General features: G+C 43.0%; 1 protein-coding gene across 4 annotated transcripts in view; it reads right to left on the bottom strand.

The window, feature by feature from the left end:
- The window catches only part of DNAJC24 (DnaJ heat shock protein family (Hsp40) member C24), a 58071-nt gene extending 40926 nt beyond the window's left edge, over positions 1-17145 (bottom strand). The window contains exon 1 of one of the 4 annotated variants that reach the window (XM_069968380.1): positions 17074-17145. Coding sequence is in view for 1 of the 4 variants with exons in the window: in XM_069968378.1 (XP_069824479.1) it covers positions 17074-17117 (44 nt within the window). In the remaining 3 variants the exon portion in view is untranslated. Of the gene's footprint in view, positions 1-3868; positions 3991-4118; positions 4194-17073 lie in introns of those variants that run through there. The other 3 variants (XM_069968378.1, XM_069968376.1, XM_069968377.1) reach the window with 3 other exon arrangements.
- Positions 17146-19278: the final 2133 nt, after the last annotated feature.

The following is a 19278-nucleotide window of genomic DNA, read 5'->3' as shown; positions in this document are numbered from 1 at the left end:
TAAGGCTGGGTTCACAATACCTTTTTGCAATCCGTTCTTTTCATCCGTTGACTACGCTATTGTGTACATAAAAAAAAAAAAAAAAAAACGGATCCGTTTTTTTTTTTTTTTTTTATAATGGAAGTCAATGGAAAAACACAAATGCATCTGTTTTTCACCGTTTTTTTGCAAAAAAAACGGATTGCAAAAACGTAGTGTGACCCCAGCCTAACTGTAATCAACGGCCCCAACAGAAGGTGGCAAGCAGGAAGAGCGGTCTTGGGGCCTAGGATACTAAGATGAAGATGGAATCAGCAGCAGCACACAATTAAGGATTACCCCCAGTTCATGTAAACAGCACATGTAGCAGCACGGTCTTTTTCCCCTCCAAGGCCTAAGACACATAACTTACGATGAAAATCGAAGGAGCAGAATTCTGTTTGATTCCAAAGGGCCTAGGAAAAAATATTTTAGTTGGCAGCTGAAGCAGCAGCACTCTTTCGGCCCCCAAAGGGCATAGGATACACAATTCACGATGGAAGTGGAAGCAATAGCACGGTTGTGGGTTACTGCTCTAGTCATGCATCTGTCACCAGTGTGTTGAAATCTTGTGTTATCCACACTTGATTCATCTTGACATTTGTCAGGATCTTCGCATTTTGGCATGAGAGAAAAGTTCTCCTTGAGGTAACGATGGCAAAGGCTATTAATGGGGTCAAAATATTTTGGGCATTTAGGTCCTCATCATTCTCCTTTTCCTCCTCAACAACTTAATCCTGCTCAAGCGGCCCTGATAGATGTCCGCAGCAGTCTGGGTCCACTCGCCAACATGATGTTTCAGGACATAGAGCATCGGAATTACATCATAAATACAGTAGTCTAGCCGCTTGAGGAGCAGAGTTGCTTTCTTAAAGGGTCTCAGCAAGCACCAGGCGTCATAAACATCATCTGCCAGTGGTTCACTTGGAAGTTGCAGTGGGCAGTAAAGATGGCCGTTTGTTGCTTGAGGAAGTCATTGATGGCTCTTCTCTGTTCATACAGTCGGTCCAAAATGGGGAGCAAAGAAGATCGGCACATGACATATCAAATGATGTTCTTGAACACTGTTTTTCCACTACACTGAAAAGAAGGGAGCAGCTGCTTCCGACACTGAGGAACCCTAAGTGTTGCTGATTAGGGATGGTCCGAACCTGAACTCTTGTCAATGATTCCCCGCTGTCTTCCACCTCCGTGGAGAGGGTGGATACAGCCAGAGGACCGCCTGGAAAACTGGGATACAGCCAATGGCTATGGCTGTATCCCAGTTTTCCAGGCGGTCCTCCGGCTCTATCCACCCTCTCCACAGAGGTGGAAGACAGGGGGAATCATTGCTGAGCGTTCAGGTTCGTACTAACCCGAACCTCGGCAGGTTCGGACCATCCCAACTGCTGATGGTGCTGTTCGTATGGGGCAGGTTGAGAGATGCAGCAGTTGATGGATCAGGCTGCAAAACCACAACTTTGGCACGGTTTTCCCAGGCAACGCTGTGGTGGCATACCATGTGTAAACGCAGGGCCATAGTGCCAACATTAGTACCTTGTCCACGCCTCAACCTTTGGTGACACAGATTGCTCACCACCAAATTGTTGTCAGGTAGAAAAACTCCCACAATTCGGGATGTCAAACTCTTCCGCCAGTACTGCGAGCTGGCTGATTGCTGCTTCAGGTTCCAGCTGCCAGTGTGTTCTTCCTAGCTATTCTGCCGATTAGAAGGTGGTGTACCTCTCCCACATTTGGCTCAGTCTCTCTCATTGCTGCCACCCTGCTGAGTCAAAGTCAGGCTGCTACCCTGTTGGGTCAGTGCACGCAGCCACTCTTGTCCCCTTATGATGACACCCCATCATGCGGTTGCCATTGGCAACATCTTCATCAATGCAGGTTTTACTTCCACTTTTGTCCTCGTCTACTATCAATGTGCCCCCCTTCATCCAAATATTCTCCGCTGTGGATGTCACAAAATTACCACTGCCCTTCAACTGCTGACTAACCTCCCCAAATTCTTCATTCTAAAAAGCAGTTCAGAGCCCTCACCCGCGAATAGTTCTCTTGCAAAAAGTGCACCGAAGGAGGACAGTGCTGCTGCTGCTTCTACCATCTATGCTGGAATTTCTACCACTCCCTATACTTTTATAAGGGTACCCGTCATACCAAGGACGAAGTTGTAAAAAGTTATAATATGCAAGAATATTTGAAGCTTAAAAGAACTTTATTCATCCCAAAAACGGGCAATAGCAAATGTACCCACAACCATTGAAATACACCACTCTCTGATCACAACAGCACTTTTCTTCACCACAAAAAGAACTCTCGCCAGCAAATGACCCCCAAAAATGGTGCGCTTCACAGACTCACACGTTCAGTGATTGTTCTGGGCTGCAAAACCTCCCGCTATTTTGTCTCCGTGATCCGTGGAAAATCATCCAAATTTGCATCTGTTTCTGTATTGGTAAAATGTGAACAGTACTAGTTTGCTTAGATTTGACCCATGTTTTTCACGGATGTCACATCCATAACATAATGTCTGTAAAAAATACGGATCCTATCATTAACAGTGCCGCAGCAATTCAAAGAGTTTCCCACTTCTGGCATGATAATGATATATCTTGCCAGGCAGGGAAACACTCCATTACATGCATTCACCGTCCATAGGTCCACAAAGGACATGTGAATGCAGCCTTAAAGTGACTGTACCACCAGGCCCAGGCTGAAGCACTGGAGGCGGGCCGACCCACCCTTAGTGGGAGGAAACCCCCTCCCCACTATGATAGGGTTCCATTGATTCTAATGGAGTCACGTCATGGAAGGGGTGGGGCTTGTTCCCACTGGGGGTGGGTCGGCCCGCCTCCAGTGCTTCAGCCTGGGCCTGGTGGTACAGTCACTTTAAGTGACTGTAGATGAAGTGGATGGTTTACTATCCACACATTGCAGACATTCATTCACAGGCCCTGCCTACTGATTATGTCACAGACTTGTGTCAATAACCAAGGTGGAAAATTTCTGCCACACAGGGAGCTAGCCTTGCAGTGAGTCACTGTCTGTCTGAGGCTAACAGGCCTTGGTGCAAGGTCACACAAGGGGGGACATTTATCAAGTGGTGCACAAGGCATTTGGCATCTGGCACAGAGAGCCCACTTGCGCAAAAATTTTATCCCAAATGCTTGTTTTGCTAATAATTTATTTGCAAGTGGTCTCACTGCGCCAGAGGGACGGAGAGGGGGCATTCCAGGTGGTGCGGCAACAGGCAGAGGGCGCGCAGCCTCTGCGTGCGTCGCATTTATTATTTTTAAGGCTTAAAATTGATAATGAAACCTACGCCAGCTCTGAGCTGGCGTAGGTTTCACTTTGTTTCCACGGACGGGCTCCATGCACATGGACCTTATGCAGAGGCAATGCGCCCCTACATAAATCCTCAGAACTCCGGAGCTGCGGAGACATTGGTAAGCCCGGCATTAAAAAACGGCGGACTTAATAAATGTACCCCCAAGGTGCGCAAAACTGAGATGAAAAAAAAATGACACAAAACTGCGCCATGTGAATACACGTTGAACCTGGCTGGTATATTTTAGTGGAAAAGAAGGCAACATATCAGCAGTGTGATGAAGTGATGCACATGACTGCAACGTCCAGTGACTACTCATCTCTATGGCGATATAAGCACAGCCTGCCAGGGGACCACCGTACAACAGACCATGGGGTGACGGGGGGGTCAGACAGGCATACTAGCGTTCCGTAGGTTATCACATACAAACTAGTATAATCTGAGGAAATGACGTATGTGGTAGACACGTATAGTCAGGAGAAAACTATAATTATTGTAACAAATATATACAAATACATACATACAACATACCAATATGCAAATATTAGGCTTTGGGGGAGGGGCTTCCAGTAGTTGGGATGGATGCCCTATAGAACCCTGCCTACCAAATGGGGATTGCTTGGTCAGGTCTCCCCTACACCAGATGGAACCTGATTGGTTGCCATAGGCAACGGCTCCCTTTTCCTTTGCACTAGTTTCCATATAGATCCAGTTTATCTGAATAATGAGTCAGACATGATCGGTCTCCATTATATGCACACGCGTGTCAGTAATCACTCACCTTATTAGGCGCAGAAAGAGTAGATGCTGCTAGAGCATATTTAGCTAAAGGACCTTTTGTGACGTCATGACCATGTGACCTAGAGTTTAGTAGTATTAAGGACCTTTGATGGGATGGGCACGTGGTTAGTCACATGTATGGGAGGAGCTCGTGCTGTGCTCGGTCACGTGTCAGCAGCTTCTTATGACTGATTGTAGGAGGGAGAAAGAACGTAGTACAGCAATGCAATACAGAAACGTGTCTGCTGCACAGCTGTGGCTGTATTATAGTACTGTGCATGCAGCAGAGCTGTGGCTGTATTATAGTACTGTGCATGCAGCAGAGCTGTGGCTGTATTATAGTACTGTGCATGCAGCAGAGCTGTGTCTGTATTATAGTACTGTGCGTGCAGCAGAGCTGTGTCTGTATTATAGTACTGTGCATGTATCAGAGCTGTGGCTGTAGTATAGTACTGTGCATGCAGCAGAGCTGTGGCTGTATTATAGTACTGTGCGTGCAGCAGAGCTGTGGCTGTATTATAGTACTGTGCGTGCAGCAGAGCTGTGGCTGTATTATAGTACTGTGCATGCAGCAGAGCTGTGGCTGTAGTATAGTACTGTGCATGTAGCAGAGCTGTGTCTGTATTATAGTACTGTGCATGCAGCAGAGCTGTGGCTGTAGTATAGTACTGTGCATGCAGCAGAGCTGTGTCTGTATTATAGTACTGTGCATGCAGCAGAGCTGTGGCTGTAGTATAGTACTGTGCATGCAGAACAGCTGTGTCTGTATTATAGTACTGTGCATGCAGCAGAGCTGTGACTAATATAATAATGTGCATGTAGCAGAGCTGTGTCTATTATATAGTACTGTGCATGCAGCAGAGCTGTGGCTGTAGTATAGTACTGTGCATGCAGCAGAGCTGTGACTAATATAATAATGTGCATGCAGCAGAGCTGTGGCTGTATTATAGTACTGTGCATGCAGCAGAGCTGTGGCTGTATTATAGTACTGTGCATGCAGCAGAGCTGTGTCTGTATTATAGTACTGTGCGTGCAGCAGAGCTGTGTCTGTATTATAGTACTGTGCATGTAGCACAGCTGTGGCTGTATTATAGTACTGTGCATGTAACAGAGCTGTGGCTGTAGTATAGTACTGTGCATGCAGCAGAGCTGTGTCTGTATTATAGTACTGTGCATGTAGCAGAGCTGTGACTGTAGTATAGTACTGTGCATGTAACAGAGCTGTGGCTGTAGTATAGTACTGTGCATGCAGCAGAGCTGTGTCTGTAGTGTAGTACTGTGCATGTAGCAGAGCTGTGGCTGTAGTATAGTACTGTGCATGCAGCAGAGCTGTGTCTGTATTATAGTACTGTGCATGTAGCAGAGCTGTGGCTGTAGTATAGTACTGTGCATGCAGCAGAGCTGTGGCTGTATTATAGTACTGTGCATGTAGCAGAGCTGTGTCTGTATTATAGTATTGTGCATGCAGCAGAGCTGTGTCTGTAGTATAGCACTGTGCATGCAGCAGAGCTGTGGCTGTATTATAGTACTGTGCATGTAGCAGAGCTGTGGCTGTAGTATAGTACTGTGCATGTAGCAGAGCTGTGGCTGTACTGTGCATGTAGCAGAGCTGTGTCTGTATTATAGTACTGTGCATGCAGCAGAGCTGTGGCTGTATTATAGTACTGTGCATGCAGAATAGCTGTGTCTGTATTATAGTACTGTGCATGTAGCAGAGCTGTGTCTGTATAATAGTACTGTGCATGTAGCAGAGCTGTGTCTGTATTATAGTACTGTGCATGCAGCAGAGCTGTGGCTGTATTATAGTACTGTGCATGCAGAACAGCTGTGTCTGTATTATAGTACTGTGCATGTAGCAGAGCTGTGTCTGTATAATAGTACTGTGCATGTAGCTGAGCTGTGTCTGTATTATAGTACTGTGCATGCAGCAGAGCTGTGGCTGTATTATAGCACTGTGCATGCAGCAGAGCTGTGTCTGTATTATAGTACTGTGCATGCAGCAGAGCTGTGGCTGTATTATAGTACTGTGCATGCAGCAGAGCTGTGTCTGTATTATAGTACTGTGCATGTAGCAGAGCTGTGTCTGTATTATAGTACTGAAAAATTGGACTGCACCTCACAAACAATGCAAAATGATAGAAATTTTATTATACATAAATGCCGGGAACAAACAAAGACCATAAAAACAATAAAAAAAAATGCCACCAAACCACCGGCCCCGATACGGCCAGGTGGCACCCAGACCACTGAAAAATGTATTAGGCGATGACCATACTCTTCATCAAGGCATGAATAAATAAATAAATAAATAGGTATATAAATAAATATGTGAATAAACATCTATATTAAAACAGATAAATGTATACAATGACCAGACACAGTAAAGTGCCAAATCCCCTGTGCTAAAGCACACTAAATCACATAAATAAATACATCATAACAATGCAAGTAATCAAAGTGCAAGTGCAAGCAAAGTGCAAAGAAGAGGGGGTAAGTGTAATACAACCACTATGGCCATCACTCAGTGGGTAGGGGAAAACATCCCACGCGTTCCGTCACATGGAATTCCTCAGGTACTGTGCGTGCAGCAGAGCTGTGTCTGTATAATAGTACTGTGTGTGCAGCAGAGCTGTGTCTGTATTATAGTACTGTGTGTGCAGCAGAGCTGTGTCTGTATTATAGTACTGTGCATGCAGCAGAGCTGTGGCTGTATTTTAGTACTGTGCATGTAGCAGAGCTGTGTCTGTATTATAGTACTGTGCATGTAGCAGAGCTGTGTCTGTATTATAGTACTGTGCATGCAAAACTGTGCCTGTATTATATAGTACTGTGCATGCAGCAGAGCTGTGGCTGTATTATTGTATTGTGCATGCAGCAGAGCTGTGGCTGTATTATAGTATTCTGCATGCAGCAGAGCTGTGGCTGTATTATAGTACTGTGCGTGCAGCAGAGCTGTGGCTGTATTATAGTACTGTGCATGCAAAAGAGCTGTGGCTGCATTATAGTACTGTGCATGCAGCAGAGCTGTGACTAATATATTAATGTGCATGCCGCAGAGCTGTGGCTGTATTATAGTACTGTGCATGCAGCTCTGGCTGCATTAGTACTGTGCATGCAGCAGAGCTGTGACTAATATAATAATGTGCATGCAGCAGAGCTGTGTCTGTAGTATAGTACTGTGGCTGTAGCAGAGCTGTGGCTGTATTATATAGTACTGTGCATGCAGCAGAGCTGTGTCTGTAGTATAGTACTTTGCATGCAGCAGAGCTGTGTCTGTATTATAGTACTGTGCATGTAGCAGAGCTGTGTCTGTATTATAGTACTGTGCATGCAGCAGAGCTGTGTCTGTATTATAGTACTGTGCATGCAGCAGAGCTGTGTCTGTATTATAGTACTGTGCGTGCAGCAGAGCTGTGTCTGTATAATAGTACTGTGCGTGCAGCAGAGCTGTGTCTGTATAATAGTACTGTGCGTGCAGCAGAGCTGTGGCTGTATTATATAGTACTGTGTATTATAGTACTGTGAATGCAGCAGAGCTCTGGCTGCATTAGTACTGTGCATGCAGCAGAGCTGTGACTAATATAATAATGTGCATGCAGCAGAGCTGTGTCTGTATTATAGTACTGTGCATACAGAAGAGCTGTGGCTGTATTATATAGTACTGTGTATTATAGTACTGTGCATGCAGCAGAGCTGTGGCTGCTTTAGTACTGTGCATGCAGCAGAGCTGTGACTAATATAATAATGTGCATGCAGCAGAGCTGTGGCTGTAGTATAATGTGCATGCAGCAGAGCTGTGTCTGTATTATAGTACTGTGCATACAGAAGAGCTGTGGCTGTATTATATAGTACTGTGTATTATAGTAATGTGCATGCAGCAGAGCTGTGGCTGCTTTAGTACTGTGCATGCAGCAGAGCTGTGACTAATATAATAATGTGCATGCAGCAGAGCTGTAGCTGTAGTATAATGTGCATGCAGCAGAGCTGTGTCTGTATTATAGTACTGTGCATACAGAAGAGCTGTGGCTGTATTATATAGTACTGTGTATGCAGCAGAGCTGTGACTAATATAATGTGCATGCAGCAGAGCTGTGGCTGTATTATTGTACTGTGCATGCACAAACTTTAAACAAATACACTCTATACATTGCTAATGTGGTAAATGACTATTCTAGCTGCAAATGTCTGTTTTTTGGTGTAATATCTACATAGGTGTATAGAGGACCATTTCCAGTAACTATCACTCCAGTGTTCTAATGGTACAATGTGTTTGCTCATTGGCTCAGAAAGCTAATTGATGATTAGAAAACCCTTGTGCAATCATGTTCACACATCTGAAAACAGTCTAGCTCGTTACAGAAGCTACAAAACTGACCTTCCTTTGAGCAGATTGTGTTTCTGGAGCATCACATTTGTGGGGGCAATTAAACGCTCAAAATGGCCAGAAAAAGAGAACTTTCATCTGAAACTCGACAGTCTATTCTTGTTCTTAGAAATGAAGGCTATTCCATGCGAGAAATTGCTAAGAAATTGAAGATTTCCTACAACGGTGTGTACTACTCCCTTCAGAGGACAGCACAAACAGGCTCTAACCAGAGTAGAAAAAGAAGTGGGAGGCCGCGTTGCACAACTAAGCAAGAAGATAAGCACATTAGAGTCTCTAGTTTGAGAAACAGACGTCTCACAGGTCCCCAACTGGCATCTTCATTAAATAGTACCCGCAAAACACCAGTGTCAACATCTACAGTGAAGAGGCGGCTGCGGGATTTTGGGCTTCAGGGCAGAGTCGCAAAGAAAAAGCCATATCTGAGACTGGCCAATAAAAGAAAAAGATTAAGATGGGCAAAAGAACACAGACATTGGACAGAGGAAGACTGGGAAAAAGTGTTGTGGACGGATGAATCCAAGTTTGAGGTGTTTGGATCACAAAGAAGAACGTTTGGGAGATGCAGAACAAATGAAAAGATGCTGGAAGAATGCCTGACGCCATCTGTGAAGCATGGTGGAGGTAATGTCATGGTCTGGGGTTGCTTTGGTGCTGGTAAGGTGGGAGATTTGTACAGGGTAAAAGGGATTCTGAATAAGGAAGGATATCACTCAATTTTGCAACACCATGCCATACCCAGTGGACAGCGCTTGATTGGAGCCAATTTCATCCTACAACAGGACAATGACCCTAAACACACCTCCAAATTGTGCAAGAACTATTTACAGCAGAAGCAGCAGCTGGTATTCTATCGGTAATGGAGTGGCCAGCGCAGTCACCAGATCTGAACCCCATTGAGCTGTTGTGGGAGCAGCTTGACCATATGGTACGCCAGAAGTGCCCATCCAACCAATCCAACTTGTGGGAGCTGCTTCTAGAAGTGTGGGGTGCAATTTCTCCAGCTTACCTCGACAGATTAATAGCTAGAATGCCAAAGGTGTGCAATGCTGAAATTGCTGCAAAAGGTGGATTCTTTGACGAAAGCAAAGTTTGATGTAAAAACAATGTTATTTCAAATACAAATCATTATTTCTAACCTTGCCAATGTCTTGACTCTATTTTCTATTCATTTCACAACGTATGGTGGTGAAGAAGTGTGACTTTTCATGGAAAACACTAAATTGTTTGGGTGACCCTAAACTTTTGAACAGTAGTGCAGGTTGTGTCTGCCATTGACTTCCATTATAAAGTATCAAATGTAGTTACCTCTGTTTTTATGTAGACTGAATGAAGTCAGACATTTTTACAGGCAGCCCATTAATATATTAATATATTTCATATCATACGTCATGGTGTTCAAGTAAAAAGTGTCCTTTTATCAACTGCAGATTGTATTAAGTGGGCGTGGCCTCGCGGCATTAGCGCCACTTGGCCCCGCCCGAAACGGCAGCATTGGCCCGCCCCTTGACGCCCCCATTGGTTGGCCGACGTAAAGGGGGTGGGGTCTAGACCTTTCGGCCTGTTCCAATGGCCGGTGAGGGGGCGTAACCAACTATTGTTGTGGGCGGGGCTAAGTGACGCTAATGCCGCAAGGTCCTGCTCACTTAACACAATCTGCAGTTGATAAAAGATCACTTTTCACTTGAACAAGCACCATGACGTATGATTTAAAATAAGGTATGAAAACTGCTAAATTTACCCTTTACACCTGTGTAGAGATGTCAGAATGCAAAAAGGAGGTGACAGTGTCACTTTAAATCCCCTAATGGAAATTAAATATATGTCTTTATTTATTTATTTTTTCTTCTCATTATTGTATCACTTTTAAGGCTATGTTCACACACAGAATTTTTGGTCAATATTTTGGTGAGTATTTTGCAACCACAACCAGGAGTGGATTGAAAACGCAGAAAGGCTATGTTCACATACTTGAAATTTAGTGAATGACTTAAATGGTGGCCATCCACTAAATTTCAACTGGGATTTGAACCAAAGAATAAAATGCTGGCAGGTCTCTAGACAGGTGAGCTACCCGTAGACCACAGCTCCAACACATTTGGGTTCATAGATTCAACTATATCTGAATGTTTCTTTACATGAATAAACTGGCACAGGGATGTCGGTTCCCATGCACAGTGTCGGTCTATTCCTGGGCATCGGCCCAGCTTGAAGCACAGGAGGTGGGCCCGTTTGCCCCCGTGTGACGAGACCCCACCCCTCTGTGACACTGCTTCGCTGCCTATTCTAATGGAGCTGTGCCGATCTATTCATGTAAAAAACTTAAAGCAATGTACTTAATGGTACATTCGCTTTAAATGAGGGCAGCATAAACTAGTGACAGAAATGCTGGACATATCGGTGTATTACCTACATTGTTTTATTCAGCCGTTCTAATATCCAGGAGAAATGGATTCTTGACACTTCCCTCCCCTCAACCTCCACCTGCTGACAGTTGACTGACTATACACAGCATGGATAGATAACTGCCAATCCGCAGCTGGTGGACGGATCTGCTTCTCATGAATATCCATGGGCTGGGCTCATGGACATAATGGAGAGGACTACTTATTGTCCATGTTGTTTAGGAGGATATCTCAAAAAAAGCTGTACAGAACAATGTAATTGATACATTATTCTGTTCAGCTTTAGATAGGACAGCATAAACCTGCTGATCGTCTCTTTAATGCTTGTGTTGACAGCTTATCCTATGCCTCTGAACCATCCAGATTTTCATGAGGTTGTCCAGTAAATTGGCATTAACGGCTTTTAGAACAAAGCTTAAAATGGACTTAAATGAAGCCAATCAACCCAATTGGGCTGATCTGGTTCCCTGGAGCACTGTATAAAGCTCCTGTGCAGGTCGTGGCACGTACCGGCTGCAGCAGAAGCTTTATACTAGAGAAAATAAAGTTTAATTCCCCTGGCGCGCGGCGGGTAGCCATCTGAGCAGCCCCCTGTCCGTGTCTAGTCACCGCTGTCTCCCTGTCAGTGCACTCGGCGGGGATGAGGAACAGGCAGAGAGGCCTGTTACTGCCACAGTGACTAAAGAGCGCGGTGAATAGACATGGGCGGGAAGCCACCCAGATGACTACCTCCCGCCCCTCTCCCTGCCGCGCTTCGGGGGATTAAACTTAATTTTCTCTAGTATAAAGCTGTAACCAGCACATGCCACAAGCTGCACAGGAGCTTTATCCAGCACTTTAGAGAACCAGATCAGCCTAATTGGGCTGATTGGTTCCCTTTAAGGACAGCGCCAATTTTAATTTTTGTGTTTTTTTTTTGTTTTTCCTCACCTTTAAAGAGCTATAACTCGCATTTATGTTACCATCTTCAGGGCCAGGTAAGGGCTTGTTTTTTTCAGGAACAGGTGTACTTTGTAATGGTGTCTTTTAATCTATCCTGAAATGAATGACGGGACCCCCAAAATATCATTTATAGGGGGGAATGTAGGATAAATAGTGTGTTTCCATGTTTACATAATGTACTTTACAGTAAAACTGACATGATGTATTTATTCTATAGGTCAGTCCGAATACAGCAATATGCATGTTTATATAGCTTTTCAAGTTTTACGATTTTTATTAACAGTAAAACTAAATAATATTCTTTTATTTTAAGAGATTGGACAATTATACATGCTACGGTTTATAATATGTTAAAATTTTTTATTATTATGTGTATTTATAAAATGGGAAGGGGGTGATTTAGACTTTGATTGGGGGAGGGGTTTGGGCACATTTTTAGGAACATTTACTTTTTTTTTTTTTTTTTACACTTTTTATGTCCCCCTAGGATGACATTAGATTGCATTCACTGATCACTATGCCATAGCATAGCATTGATCAGTGTTATCCGTGATCTTCTGACACGGTCTAGCGATCCCAATCGCATTGTTTAAGGGGTTACTGACGGGCGTCTGCGCAATTGCAGCCCTTCTTTGGTGGTGAGGACTCGACTGCTAATAGCAGCTGCTCCTAACCCGCTATGAAGCAAGCTCAGCTCCTGAGCTCTCTTCATAGCTGGGTACCCCGGCAGGACGTACATGTATGCCGTTTGTGTTAAGGCTCAGCCTGCGGGGTCGTATATGTTCACTAGATTTGATGGTGCAGATTTGATGCTGTGTTCAGTTATTTAGATCGAATCTGTGGATCTGCTGCGCACGATCAAATCTACTGGGATACGGTACACGTAAAGCTATTCTAAGGGTACTTTGCAACAGGGAAAACATTGTAAAGTGAAAATCCACTGGCATTAGAGATGAGCGAACCGGGTTTGGGTTCGAGTCCATCCGAACCCGAACGTTCGGTATTTGATTAGCGGGGGCTGCTGAAGTTGGATAAAGCTCTAAAGATCCAAGTTCAGCAGCCACCGCTAATCAAATGGCGAAAGTTCGGGTTCGGATGGACTTATCTCTAACTGGCATGCCACAGATACAAAACCATAGACAATGTTTTTCAAACATTTTTTAAATTATTTTATCCACTGTGTTGTAACTGTATTCTGATGCAGTTTTTCTATTTGCAGATCTTGACAGAAAATCAGCAGCATTTATATTACATGTGACCCTAAATAATAAAAAAAAAACATGCACTGACAGCAACACTGACATGTCTCCAGTGTCTCACTACCTGCTAGAAGTCAGATTGCCGTACCTATTCCTTCCTGATTAATTCTGAGTGAGTTACATGTTTAATAATTGCTTCAGTCTCAGTATTGTATAACAAGCTAGACGTATGCTTGGCATTTAGTAAAAATAACTTCCAGGTATATTATAATTGATTAAACTGAAAAATAGGTGTAAATTACCTCTAAAATGTCAGAGAACAAACCAAAAAAAAATCTAATATTTTACTGGAGGAGTCAATCAAAGCCTGATAAGTTAAACATAGTAATGATGTATGAATTACAATGGTGCCTTGGATTACGAGCATAATTTGTTCCGGGACCGTGCTTGTAATGCAAATCACTCCTAAACCAAAGCAAATTTTCCCATAAGAAATTATTGAAATGCAGACATTGGTTCCCACACCCCAAAACTAATGATTTATTATTCTGAATAACATGTAAAACAAATGAAACAAACATTTAGAAAGCTGGATATATCATATTATAAGTTACTGTACAGTATAGCAATCAGCATGTTGAGTATAATGTATAGTAAGTGCATAAACCTGAAAAAACAGCAGTAGTTTGTAGATACAGGATAGAACTGCAGATTTCCATAATGCAGTAGCGTAGTACAACAGGCTAGAATAGAGAAGCAGGGCTGCTGTCAGAGGTCTGTGTGGTCACATGACAGCTATGGGGAAGGGGTGTATGTTCAGCATGGACCAATCAGGAAGTGAGAGTCAAAAAGCTGTGCAGGAGGACAGTGACAAAAACCTTTCTATATTTTGACTTCTCTTCTGAAGTATAAGCTAATACATTTTCTGTAGCCTCTCTCTGGACCCGTTCAAAGGCACCACCTTCATCTAGCACTTTTGTGAAATAGTCAAAGAAATTAATGACATTAGTCTACCATGATCTGTTCTCAGTAAAACCATGCGGGTTGGATCCATCAAGCTGTTGAGTTTTAGGTGATCAATTATCTTCTCTTAGTATGTTTACAGTGAAACCTCTCCAAATGACCATCATTTAGAAAAAGACTATGGAAAAGATGAATAGCGCTGAAGGAATGATTCTAATGGTGACTGTTGGGTACTAGTGATATGAGTGATGGTGATCATTCAACTTTTTACTCTGTTTCTACTCATGAACAGGCAAATATTTTTTAAATGTGACTTTTTTTTTATGCCGACTTTTTAAAAAGTTTACAAGTTAAAATTTGTTTACACCTTTTTTGCCACCTTTTTACTTTGAAGCATTTACTAACGTGTTTCCCCAGAAATAAGACACCCTTTGAAAATAAGGCATAGTGGAGGATTTACATGATATGGAATAAGGCATCCCCCTGACAATTAGGCAATCCCCCTTGAAAATAAGGCATTTCCCCCAAAAGTAGGACTCCTGTCGCCACCATACCGCTACCCTCTGCCACTTCCACCCTCCCACTGCACGCCCGAGGTCACTTTGAGTAACCCAGCGAGATGGTGCCTATGCGGTGCGCCCTGTGAGGGGAAGAGACAGCGCCCCATTAGGGGAAGACGGGGGCTGCCAGTGTGATAACGTCTATGCGCCACTCTGTGAAGAGGCTGTGAAGAGGTCTGGCAGGCGCCGCCTTGTGCAACCACTGTGGTCTCATCCTTGTCTTTGCACCACAATGCTGTTATCGAGACCTGGCAGAGGTACACGGACCAGTCCTGAGGGGACCAGACAGTTAGGGGAGAGACAGGGCTGATGGGAGAGTGAAGGGACTGATGGGACAGTGAGGGCACAGACAGGAATGATGGGACAGTGAGGACAAATAAGACATCCCCTGAAAATAAGACATATTGCATCTTTGAGAACAAAAAATAATATTACACAGTGTCTTATTTTCGGGGAAACACTATAAAACTTATTTTATACACAATTTATTAGAAGAAAATAAACACCAACCCACATTAGAATAGTTGCAAACATTAGACTCATTAGTAAATATCCCCTTATGTCTCCCAGTGCATAATTTTATACTATAAAACTGGGAACTGACATTAATGCATAGAGACCAGTTTGCAAATGACCATTGTCAAGTGTTCTGAGGCTTATGGGAAATCTTAAAAAGCAGATGCATGGCTTTACCCTAAAATAAACGTAAATTTTCTTATTAGATCACCATTAATATGAAATTTTCTTATGAAAAATGCAAAGGCGACTTCTCTACTGTAGCTAATGCAGCTCAAGCTTATGCATTTTTTATTTAGGTACTGCATTAAAGGGAGAACAAAACTAAATATTTCCAGTATGATTATAATATATAAAAAGCATCACTAGCTAAGATGTAAAGCAGAAAATGAATAAAATCTGCATTTAAATGAAGCTCCTCTTCTTTATTCAGTCTAATGTTCATAGAGGAATAGCTAAAATGAGTTGAGTTACATAAATGTGTGTTTTCAGTGATATGGTTCCCTATAGACAGGGTCAGCTGCTGCTGCCCTAGGCACTAAACCTGAGGATGCCCCATACGCCATACTGTGACTGGGTAACACTGCCATACCAGACCTGACCAATTCTATCCTAACCCCCCCTCCCCCCCCCCCCCCCCCTTGAAAGGACACCAGATTTACTGGCAGGTCTGAATGGGAGGTGGGAGACCTAAAAAAAAAAAAAGTTGTTTCCTCCCCCCTGCTCCCTGGTGCTGCCCCCCTGTAAGGTGCTGCCCTAGGTACCGAACCACGGGTGCCTAGTGGTAAATATGGCCCTGCTTATAGGAGGTGTTTCATGACAACCCTTTGCTGATTCTCCCTATATTAGCCAGAAAGGGACACAATGTATGTAACAGCATCACCCACTTTGACATACCCTGTGGGTCCATGCAGTATTTCGACAGCTAAGAGTCTTTGATCGAAAAGTTGGCTTTCATGTATAGTTATCTCCCTGTTAATATCAGTGGACCCTTTCCAAACACTGGTTTTGGGCACAACTATTATACCTCTGCCTATGTAATGCTTATGATTTGTCAAGGGATCCATAGCTTAATTTCCAGCAAGGTCATATTTTTTTGATTTTTGGTATAATGGCCAAAAGAAAAAACATATGTTCATGACAGGTGGATGGCTTCATATACTAAACTGTCACCCATGATGCAAATCAAAGGGCTTAAAGGGGTTATCCAGTGAGCAGAAAAGGTCCTATATCAGTGAGAGATGATGGCAGCCTTTATAATAATGTACTACTTATAACATTTAAAAAATTCTAATCAGAAAATAGAAACAGATTAGAAAAAAAGAACCTGTTCCAGTATCTGTCTATAATCAGTAAAAACAGTGACGGGGTTGTGACTCCCGCCAAGGACAGGGGTCACTTTAATAATGGTCAGTCACTTGCTCCAAATCATTCAGGCAGGTGCGCGCACACTAAGAAAGACTCTGACGCAAAATTCAGCTTCAATCTCAGTCCCTGCAGTGTTAGCCCTTGGGATCATCACACGGCACTGAGGTTTTTTTATAGAGAAAATAATAGTTTACACACAGTGCAAAGAAAGGGCGTGTTTAAAGCAGATAGTAAGCATATCTATCTTGTATCCGACTGTGTTGTCCCTCGCTGTATTCTGAAATGTTCTCCTCGTGATCACAGCAGCTCCTTTGTTATGCCTCACATCTTGTTACTATTGTATCAGCTCTCAGGCATACTTGTCAAGATACAGGCACCATCTTAAATTGTATAAGCATTGCTCGTCCGTTTAAAGGAAAATATAATTTCTCAATATAAAAGTATAAAAACATAGAACTACCCTCACAATAGCAACCCTGAGTTTCTAGCTTTCATTTTTCAGAGATCCTCTAGGAAATTAACTCAGTGACTTAAAGAGACTCTTTTAGCAGGTTTAGGCTGTTCTATCTCAGGGTAGCATAGAATAGTGACAGACTGAACAGAATATTGTATCACTTACATTGTTCTATGCAGCTGATTCAGAGACATTCTTTGAAATAACATGAAGAATAAGTAGTCCTCTCCATTATGTCTGTAAGCCCAGTAGTCCTCATTATTCATGAGACAGAAAACTCCGCCCACCAGCTGCTGATTGGCAGTTATCTATCCATGCTGTGTATAGACAGTCAACTGTCAATCAGCACCTGGGTGGAGGGGTGTGGCAAGAATCCTATTCTCCTGCATATTAGGAGAACGGCTGAACAAAATGATGTAAGTAATACGTTGTTCTTTTCAGTATTTCTGTCTCTAGTTTATGCTGCCTTCATTTAAACAGATTCCTTTTAAAGATTCACCATCTCAGTAAGTTATTTCTGACCCACAGGATACATGATAACAAGCTGATCGGTGGGGGACCACACTATTCATTAAATTTACGATTTGTTCCTGTTCTCTAGCGGCCGGATCTCTGATGATCTGCATCAGGATAGGAGATACCTTATTGAGATGGAACTACCCCTTTAAATTATTTCCATTGTTTAAAATCTGCCCCAGTTTATTTCCGTTTGCAGATTACCACTGCACACTTTGCTTTGCCTTTTCATATGCTTTATACTATTCTCCTCTTAGTAGTTCACTGAACCTCCTACAACTCTCCATCGTCAGCCCCCTTGTTATATTGTGATACTGCGGCTGACAAGCAGTCTAGTGTATAATGATACTTACGGTGCAGCTGGGAGACTTCTGATGAATAACCTCAATGTTTTCTTTTAAGTAATATAATTATTTCAGTTAAAATTCCTGATCTGACTGTTCCCGTTAAACTGGCATGATAAAGGACATTCATTGCAGGCCATTAATTGCCTCACACTCCGATGTATAATCTGAATGAGCAAAAGGTGATAATTTGTAGGTTAAGATGTGTTAAGTAGTTGAAATTCAGTCTATTTAACTTAATTAAGCCATCTAATGAAAATGTCTCTTTGGTGATTAGGCTGAAGTCACCTTTTGGTCTGAACATTTGTTTTAAGGATGCGAAAGAGAAACCATAGGTCAATACATACAGACAATTGACGATTCACTGAATGTTTGATATGGTCTTTGCTTACCTTGCCTTGCTGTGTGCTCATACTTTGTGTTTCGTGGGGTTAGTTGAAAACCTTTTACTGCAGAAGAAAAACTGCACGAATGTCCATGAGATTTGTCAATGATGATGTTTTTCAGTAGGTGAGAGCAACATGATCAGGCAACAATTGCAATGTGTAATTGCAATGTGATGCAGTTACAAAACTGCACTGCAACTACAACACAGCCCTAATCTTTTCCCGATTTATTTCAAAGTTGAATTGCAGCACATAAAAACATAAAAACTATTGCTGCAATCACTTTGAAACAATCTACAGTTTAGTTGCTGCAGCATATGCTCTATTGTTTGTAATGCAGCACCTGATGAAGCTGTCATGTGGCAGCGATATGCGTGGAGTTTTTCTTCTCCACTGTTGCACCAGGACTCTGCACTACAGGTTATGTTAGTTTGTACAGATGATTATTTCAGGTAGATATGAGCGAATTTACAGTACAGACAAAGTGAATCGCTTTGTTAACTCGGCAATCTGCTTATCATCCTGCTGCTTTTGAAGTCTGTGCCGCTCCATGCAGCTCCGCCCTGAGTGGCTGGAAAAGTTGAATCCAGTCCTGGGAAATGTCTCCCAAGACTGGAGCTACCATTTTCAGACACCCAGGGTCTAGAGCGGCATGCACTACACTGCAGGCTCTCCCAGACCTACAGCACCGCAGCCTCTTGCTTGGGTTTACCCCTGCCTGACTGCAGCAGGACTCCTCAGCTGCAGCTAGACAGCCACTTCTGAATTATAGTATATAGATTATCATTAAGTAGTGGGTGACTGGCTGCAGCTGATAAACCCTACTGCGGTCAGGCAGGGGTTAACATTTTCCGGCACATAAGGCGACTTTTGAACCTCTGAAAATCGTCTTAAAAGTTGGGGGTCGACTTATACGCCGGAAAATATGGTAGTTACTCAAAGGTGCACACTCTCCAAGGCCCAGTCCAAGGTCTCAATAATATGCAGAAAAACAAGCCCCTTGGTTCAGTTCAATGGCAAGCTGCCCTAACATTTGGAACACATGTTCATGGTGTTATTTGTTTATAGTATTAAGTAGTAATTGTCAGTCCATCTAGGAAATAATTCCTTTTTGTAAGAAATAT

This window comes from Dendropsophus ebraccatus, chromosome 4 (genome assembly GCF_027789765.1).
Source record: "Dendropsophus ebraccatus isolate aDenEbr1 chromosome 4, aDenEbr1.pat, whole genome shotgun sequence".
Classification (NCBI taxonomy): domain Eukaryota; kingdom Metazoa; phylum Chordata; class Amphibia; order Anura; family Hylidae; genus Dendropsophus; species Dendropsophus ebraccatus.
This window is presented reverse-complemented; position numbering and strand designations above follow the sequence as displayed.